Below are 8942 nucleotides of genomic sequence, written 5' to 3'. Positions count from 1 at the left end.
CACACACCTGCCAGTGATTTTCCTCAAAGTACAGATATGACCATGTCCTACACACATCCTACTAAAAAACCTCAAGTGTCTCTCTTTTGTCTCCAGACCTTTCTGGTGGTGTTCTCTAGAACTGGATTAACTGATTCCATATCCTGAGACCAGTGGCTATATCTCTCCTTCAGAGTTCTACAGGTAGACTTGAAAAGTTGTTTTTCTCAGACTCATGAGCCTTCATCCAGTATGTTTCCCCATCTCATTTGTGTAGTTAAAATATCCCCAATATGGATAACCATTTAGGTCTTAAAGGTACAGCAAGGTGGACGTCAAGGCTCTAGATCTTAGGTTAAGTCAGTAAGTCAGATGACAATGCCTGGGTTTTAGAGGGCATAAAGGTAGGGCAGAGGTAAGGCCTGGTGTTCTTTCATAGCACTGGAAGAATAGAGTTGGTTATATCCATCTCTTTCAGTCTGTGTGAGGAGTCAAAAAACATGACTGGATTCTAGACTTCCCAAGCATAGAGTAGAGAAAGTGAGAGAAAGGGAAGATTCAGGAAGGGCCTCTAGAGTGGCAATGGTTCTTCCTGTCTCCCATTCATCCTGTGTGGGATCATCCAGTCAAAATGTGTAATTAGTTTTTCAATTAATCATTCATTGATAGATTGCAGTGACAAAGGTTGTACCATTTTATAATTCCACCAATAATGTAATAGAATGCCCATCTCCCTCAGAGACCTACTAGCGCAAATTTTTGTAATTTCAAATATACTTTAATCTTGAGTTCATATTACAACTCAGCTATGCCATTGCATCTCATGTATTCTCTTCAGTGTCCTTCCATAAATCCTCTCTAAGACATCTACAAAATGGATTGAGGGTTCTCCTCTGAGTCTTTCAATATGTTGTAGTAACTACACTACTCACCTATTATCCTCTCACTATTATCATCACCAACCTACCCTCTTTCACAGTCATTTCTGTTGTTCATTCATTTCAGTCATATGTGCCACCTAGCTGCCCTGCTCTAGTCATACATGGCTTCAATGATGGTTTTATGGAAATTTTAGTAAAGAAATCATGACTGGTAAAGTATTACAACCTAAGCATGTCCACTGTGTATCTTAGGACATATTTTGTGTCTCCTTTCCTATTTATCTTTAACTTTTAATGACTTTAGCCAATTTGATGAAGTTGAAGCCTTGTCTCAGGTTTTTCTTCCTTTAAGATTCTCACATTGTTAAATAATTTGAAGAATTTTTTTCAATTATATACTTGTACAATACACCTTTGGCCAAGGAGTCAGAGTGCAATTGGAAATGGAAAACCTTTGGGTCAGGATAGAAATACTCAATTTGTTCTTATGGAAAGGCTATAGGTGTGGTGACTGTACCTGTAAGGGATAGAGTACCTTTATTCTTCTTCCCAAAAAGAGAGGAGAGCTGAAATTTCAAAAAGTGAGGAGTTATCTAGCATATTGAATGACATACTTGAGGAGCTTCAGGAGTAAGATGTCACTGAAAGAAGGGGAGAAAGAGACAGACAGACAGACAGAAAGAGACAAAAAGACAAGGACAGAGACAGAGATAGACATGAAGGCAGGGAGAGATAGAGGAGAGACAGAAAGACAGAGAGAGGGGGGAGGGAGTCAGTCATGCAAGTGAAGGGAAGTATGGAGACTACCACATACCCCTGCCATGAATTTTGCATTCTCTACATTCATGAAAGGTGCTATGACCCTGATATTGAGACTCTGGGATCTGAACTGAGTGTGATTCAACCAGAGCAAAGAGTGTAGTGACCATGGTACTGTGTGATACTGTGGAGACAGATTCAGGTGAATCTGCCTCTTTCTCCCCAATTCATTGTCTCTCTGGGCAGAGATGAATCTACTTTATCAATGTCTTTTTTTCCTCTAGAGTTTTATTTTTCCTTTCTGTTTCACCAATTGTCTTAAAATAATTTGTTTCTAAAATATCATTCTCTCTCTCTCTCTCTCTCTCTCTCTATATATATATATATATATATATATATATATATATATGTGTGTGTGTGTGTGTGTGTGTGTGTGTGTGTGTATATGCATACAGACACATGCCTACCTGGGTGACTAAATGTTGCTGATACACACAAAAGAGAAATATTTTCTTTCTGATTACTGAGATTTTTCCCCAGCCTGGGGCTCAGAGCTAGATGAAAAAATGTTGTCGATAAATCCTTTTGTAGCTTCCCATATACAGAAAAGAATGAACAAATCCAAATAAGAGCCAGTCCTAAAGTTCCTAGGGCTTTTCTTAGTAGTGAGGGTGAGGGAAATAGACTTAGATTAGCTTTCCTCTGAGGTGGTCGCCTAGAGTATTTGTGACTTCCTTTTGACCCTCCTGTAGCAGTTTTGAAAGGAATAACCTTACGGGGCTAGAGATGAGTCAGAACTGAAGGGAAAAGTTAGGAATAAAGATGTCTTCCAATATGATGTTTGGAGAACAACCAAGAGGTAGTATTAAGTCTTCTTCCACAGTCAAATACCTTTTACACCCCCATTCTACTAAAATCATACTACCACCACTATAGATAGAGTTCCTTTTATATAAATTGTCTGTCCATGTCCTTTGGTCATTTGTCCATTGGAAAATGGGCCCAATTCTCATAAGTTTGTTTAGTTGTGGTTTTTTGTAGATTGTATATGTAAGACCTCTGTAAGATATATTTATCATAAAATTCTAATCTCAATATGCTACTTTTCTTTTTATTCTGGTTGCTGTGAAAAATTAAAAATTATGTGTTCAAAGTAATTTCTTCTTCTTTAATAATTTCTTACGTTTGTTAGATTTTCCATAGTAGTCATGTTGGCACAATGGTAACCCTGTGTTTTTAAAGGCTATGTTAGCAGATCACAAACTCTGGTAGATTTTACTAAGCTGGAAAGTCTTTTTAGACTTGATTTGTGAAACGTTGTATCTGCTCTTCAAGAATCAGTATATTCCCAGAAAGATGGCTACCATAGCAATCCATGAAACAGATTAAAATATGAAATGGTTCTTTGTCCTGTGCAGCCTACTTCTACTTGCACACTAATAGGTAGCAGAATAGTGGAAAAGAGAGCAGGGGGAACATGGATTTTAGACCAGCTATAAATGTTAATTTAGCTCTTTGTAATCAACATGTGAATCTTTCTCCATTATTGAAAAACCTAATGATGCACTCCTAGAAAGACTGAAAATACTTATACTAATAAGCTTTTGTTAAGGAAAGTAGGCAATATAAAGAAAGTATAGCTAAACTAAAGTATGTTTCAGTGACTATGGCTGAGAGTAGATAAAGGAGTTGACTTCATCCTGAATGCATAGACTATTTTCATCTTATGGGACATTGGGCTTCTTGCATGACACTGACATCATGGGGACTTCCATGAAAATGGGATAAATGTATGCACCAATTTCTATTACATTGGATAAAGGAAGAGAAATATTCCCTGAAGAACTTGATGACAGCTCTGAAAACAAGTCAACATACACATTAAAACATGATTTCTTCAACATTAAGATGGTCAGATGGTGAATGGCACATATGTACATACATTTATATATGTATATATATATACATATACATATGAATATATCTGTGAAAAGAAGGTTTAAGATTACATTTTCTTTTGATAAAAGAAATTAAAGAGGCTTGGGGAAATGAATGAAAGGTAGGAAAAAATCTTTCTTATCCTATATTTCTTCAAAAATAATAAAATGGAAAAAAATTTAAAGGCAGCAAAGCTACCACATGGAAATCAGGAGGAAGTGAGGTAAAATAAAGGAAACGATTGACTAATAAACCTCAAGACAAGATATTGAAACAACTGTTTAGAAGAATATGTAGGATTTGGCTTCATAAATACATAATTTTCTGTTGAAAAAATTATTTTACTGGAAGACACAATGGCATGGGTAAATATGAAAACAGCGAAACAAGCCCAGAAAATTATTCAACTACAAAAAGATTTGTAAACAATACAGACAAAAATGACAGATTAGGTAGAAAGGGGGAAAAGAATATCTAAGTATAATTGGGAAAATCGTGATGAAAAAATTATCTGACTACTACATTTATTTCTTTTGTTTTTTAATGATTTTTCAAATAACATGAATTAATCTTTTTCCCTCCTAACCCCAAAGAAAAAACATTTATAACAAATATATATGTGTGTATATGTATATGTATATATATATTTATTCAAGCAAAACAAAATTTCCACATTAATCATTGATTAAGGGAAGAATGAAAAATTTATACAAATGGAATAGAATATTATGATTGTACCAGGAAAAATAAGTTTGAGGAATTCATATAATTTGGGGGTCTCATGTAAATTGTAGAAACAACATACGATAATGAAAAGAACATTAACTGGAAACAGATGACTTGGGTCCAAATTCCATACCTACTGTGTGACCTGTGCTAGGTGGATAGAATGCTGGGCCTGGAGTCAGGAAGACATCTTCATGAGTTTAAATCTGACCTCAGATGCTTACCAGTTGCATGACTCTGAGCAAGTCGATTAACTGTTTCAGTTTTCTGATCTGTAAAATGAGCTGGAGAAGGAAACGGTCTTTGCCAAGAAAATCCCAAATGGGATCACAAAGAGTCTGAAGACACTGAATAACAAACTCTATTAACTTAAGTATTCTACTTTATTCCTCATTATCTCTGTCCCTGAAGAGACACCTGTCTCTAAAATAAGGAGGTTGGCCTAAATGGCCTCTGATATCTCTTCCAACTTTAGTTCTCTGACTTTATCATCTAATAATCCTGTGATAAAGAGACAAGAAAGCAGAAGCAGGAGAATGAAATAATTAATCACTAAAATAATTTAAATGGAAATATTAGTAACATGAGAATTCATCTTATAAACAATATATAATTTTGGTTCAAGGCAATGTATTGATAAAGATACTTCTCTCAGTATAGAGGTGGTGGACCACAGATGCAAATGGCTACATATGTTGTCAATCGTTGTTTCTATATTTGTTTTGCTAAATATTTTTGCTTCACTAAAATGGAAGGAATGAGTTATTGGGAAATAAGACTATAGAAGAAGCTAAAATGTATTGATGAAACGTTTTAGAGTTTAATCACATGAAATGATAGAATTCTTAATTTTGATAGCGATTAAAACAATTAAACCACTTCATTATAAGTCTGATAGTATCCACCAACCCCTTTTTTGAAATCATAGTCAAATTGGTTTGAGAAATAGCCTGTCTTTGGGATAGGTTTCTGGTCTTATTACTCAATCAGCCAATGGCTGGAAATGATTGGCTGATATGTCAGAGCATACACTATTCAAATATCTGTAGAGGCTGTCCCCTTCAAAGACCATAAGTGGCTGATCGAATGCATTATTTATAATAGCTACATTGTGAATGATATTCAGGGGCCCTAGTGATGGAATAATACTTTATAACATGCAGAGATATTTTCATACAATACTTATTAATCCCTTTGGAGATTCATAATTATCTCTAACTAGCACAAGGAAGTCTCCTCTGTAAGATCTGGAGATTTCTTTAAGTTAAACAAGAACAATTTCCAACTTCACTTGAGGGATCTTTCTTTTTTTATCATTTTTCTCAGGGCACCAAGAACTTCTTTGTTTCTCAGGCTGTAGATAAATGGGTTTAATAAAGGAATTATGACTGTATAAAACAAAGAATACATTATGTCCTGATTGCTGGCAACACCAGACCCAGGAAACACATACATAATTAAAAGTGTGCCATAGAATAAAGAGACAGAGAACAGATGGGCACTACAGGTAGAGAAGGCTTTGCTCCTGCCCTGTTCAGACTTAATTCTCAGGATGGCAAAGAACACATATGTGTATGAGACCAAGATTGTTGCAAGAGTGAAGGATTGTATAAAGACAGAAAAAATGAAAGTCACTAGTGAATTTAGAGATGGGTCAGTACAGGAAATCCTAAACAATGGTAAAATTTCACAATAGAAATGATGTATTATATTGGATCTACAGAAGGTTAGTCTAAATAATAAACCCACGTGAATCATGAGATGAAGAAAGCCAAGTGTATAGGAAGCGATCACCAGCTGCCTGCATAGGCTATTGGACATCCTCACTGGATAAAGGAGAGGATAACATATGGCTGCATATCGGTCATATGCCATCACTGCCAACAGGAAACACTCTGCAGTGGCACTGACACCAAAAAAGTAAAACTGGGCCATGCATTCCAAAAGGGATATAGATTTATCTTTGGACAATAAGTTTATCAGCATCTTGGGGGTCACTGAAGAGGAAGTCCAAGCATCTGCAAAAGCTAAACTGCTGAGGAATACGTACATGGGTGTGTGAAGGTGAGAGTCCATCCAAACAAGGACAACCAGCCCAATGTTACCCATCATGGTGATGAGGTAGATCACTAAGAATATGAAGAACAAGAGGAGCTGAAATTTTGGATTATCAGTGAGGCCTGTGAGAACAAACTCTGTCACCAGTGTTACATTGTCCTCCATCATGATTCCATTCTGGACGCTCACTGAAAGGAGAGATGAGAAATAAAGAAGACATTCATCAAAGTGCCCTGTAAAACACTTTTTTTCTGTATTGGGTGCCCTCTCATCAGCATTTTTTCAAGTTTATCCTTTTTTTCTGAAAAAAGAAGCATTTAAAGTAATTATAACCTACTTTTCCTGGGATTAGAATAAAAGATAATCAACTTGAGAAATTTATTAACTTAAAAGGAGGATATTTAAAGATTCTGGCTGTAAATAGCATAAAGACAAATGGGACTTAACAGGTAGTTCTCTATTGATCCTGGAAGCTGTAATCTCTGTACAGAATAGTTTATTGATGTTTGTAGGTGGTGCCATTCATAGAGCACTGAGTTTGGAGTCAGGAAGATCTAAGTTCAAATATGACCCCAGATACTTACCAGCTATGTGACCCTGGGCCAGTCACTTAACTCCTATTTGCTTCATTTCCTCATCTGTAAAATAGGGATATACTGGAGAAGGAACTGGCAAACGACTCCATGCAAGAAAGTCTCATGGATGAAGTCCATGGAGTCATGTAGGGTCAGACTTGACTAATTGACTGAGAAACAACAAATAACTTTTCCAAGATTTGCAAAGCAATTCTTATACATTAGCTTAGTTGGGACAGAGAACAGCCCTGAGCAGACATGATTATTCCCATTTTATAGATAAGAAAAGAATGAGGGTGGTTGTGTCAGGAGTGCAATCTTCTTGATTTCTGGTCCAATACTTTATCTTTTATGTCTGGATGTGGCAATGCACACCTGCTTCTGGGGGAGGCTGCAGATGATGGAGCTCAGTAGTTCTGAACTGCCACAAGGCTAAAGCCAATCAGGTGTTGGCACTAAGTCCAGCAGAAATATGGGGCACCTCTAGAAGAAGAGCACGAGCAAGCTACCTGAGGAGAGGTGAGCCCCTCAGGTCAGAAAATGGAATCAGGTCAAAGCTTCCATCTTAACCCTTTTTAGGACTGGGTGTCATGAGTGACCTCTGTACCTCTAGCATGGGTGAGAATAGGGAGCCCCAGTCTCAGGGAAAAGCAAAAACAACCTATATCCACTGTCATGTTGTTAAATTTATTATAATTTCTCAATTCAAAATCAGTAGGGAAATATCATGCTCTTCATTTCAAACTCTGCTATATGAACACAATCCAATAATTATTACAGTTTTGAATGCGTGTTTTTGAATGCAAATTTTGAAGGCAGATAGTGGATACACCTTCCCTGAAGATTACCAGGCAAAATAATACTGTTTGGAATAGTTTTTAAATATTCTCTGGCTTTACATGTATAATTTATATTATATGGTTTGCCTTCTCAAGGAGTGGGGGAGGTTAAGAGGAAGCGAGAGAATTTTGGAACTCAAAGAAATTATAGATCAATGTAAAATTTTAATGCAATAGGGAAATATTTAACAAAATAAATACAAATATATGTATTTTAGAATGTTGTCTGGATACAAGCAGATGAGTCAGATAAATTTTGTTCCCATGATTTTAGGAAATTTCAGGTTTCGAGCTTTCACAGTTTTCATAAGTCAATGATGTAACATTTCTGCTCTATAAAAATACAAAGAAATTGTTTAGTAGATCTGTTTCACAGAGCTTCCCTGACCCCAAAAAAGAGAAAGATTTACACACTGTGTGGTAATCTCAAAAGTGATCAAATTGTCCTTTTGATGATCGTTTTATTTTGCACCATTTTCTTTTGCATTTAAAAAAGAGTAAGTGATGCTGACATAGTTATTTATGGGGTGCAAAGTCCTTTACATACATCATCCTTTTTGATCCTCATAGCCACCCTCCTGAAAATGCTACAAGGAAAGAAGCAAGCAAACATCTATTGAGCACCTACTGTGTCCCGGGAACTGTGCTAAGTGCTTTACAAATATTTATTTGAACCTCACAAGATCCCTGGAAGGTAATTGCTTTTTTGATCCCCATTTGAAAGCTGAAGAGAAAGAATCAGCCAGAGGTTGTGACTCACTCAGGATGACACAGCCAGTAAAGGTCTGATGCTAGATTTGAAAACAGATCTTCTTGATTTCAGGCCCAGTGCTCTATCCACTATACCATCTAATAATAATAATGATACCAATCAATATCAGCAACACAAGCGTTAGTATTCCTATTTTACAGATGAGGAAACAGAGCCTGAGACAGACTAAACAATTTATTAAAGGTCACACAGCAAGTAAATGTCTGAGACAAGACCTAAGCCCAAGACTTACTGACTCCATACCTTAAAACCTTATCCACCTCTCTATTCAGAGATTGGTGGACATTTTATAATTTGTCTTTGGATTCCCAGTGTGTGCACAGAGCTTGACAGATATTAACCATTGAATAAATGTGATGAGTAATTGATCACAAAACCTCCCCTCTGCCTCTGTCTACATGACACTTCAATTTGG

The 8942-nt window shown here is 36.4% G+C and overlaps 1 protein-coding gene across 1 annotated transcript; it reads right to left on the bottom strand.

Moving 5' to 3' along the window:
* Nucleotides 1-5570: 5570 nt before the first annotated feature.
* Nucleotides 5571-6509, bottom strand: LOC122750089 (olfactory receptor 5AC1-like). The gene has a single exon (XM_043996742.1). It carries the CDS (start codon nucleotides 6507-6509, stop codon nucleotides 5571-5573), a length of 939 nt encoding a protein of 312 aa, XP_043852677.1.
* Nucleotides 6510-8942: the final 2433 nt, after the last annotated feature.

The sequence above is a fragment of the Dromiciops gliroides genome, chromosome 3 (genome assembly GCF_019393635.1).
Source record: "Dromiciops gliroides isolate mDroGli1 chromosome 3, mDroGli1.pri, whole genome shotgun sequence".
Taxonomy (NCBI): Eukaryota; Metazoa; Chordata; class Mammalia; order Microbiotheria; family Microbiotheriidae; genus Dromiciops; species Dromiciops gliroides.
Note: the sequence above shows the minus strand (reverse complement) of the source record. Positions and strands in the feature narration are given on the sequence as shown.

What these genes read in the sequence shown, in the direction of transcription:
- LOC122750089 (XM_043996742.1), bottom strand. Translation starts at nt 6,509, where the DNA reads ATGATGGAGGACAATGTAACACTGGTGACAGAGTTTGTTCTCACAGGC.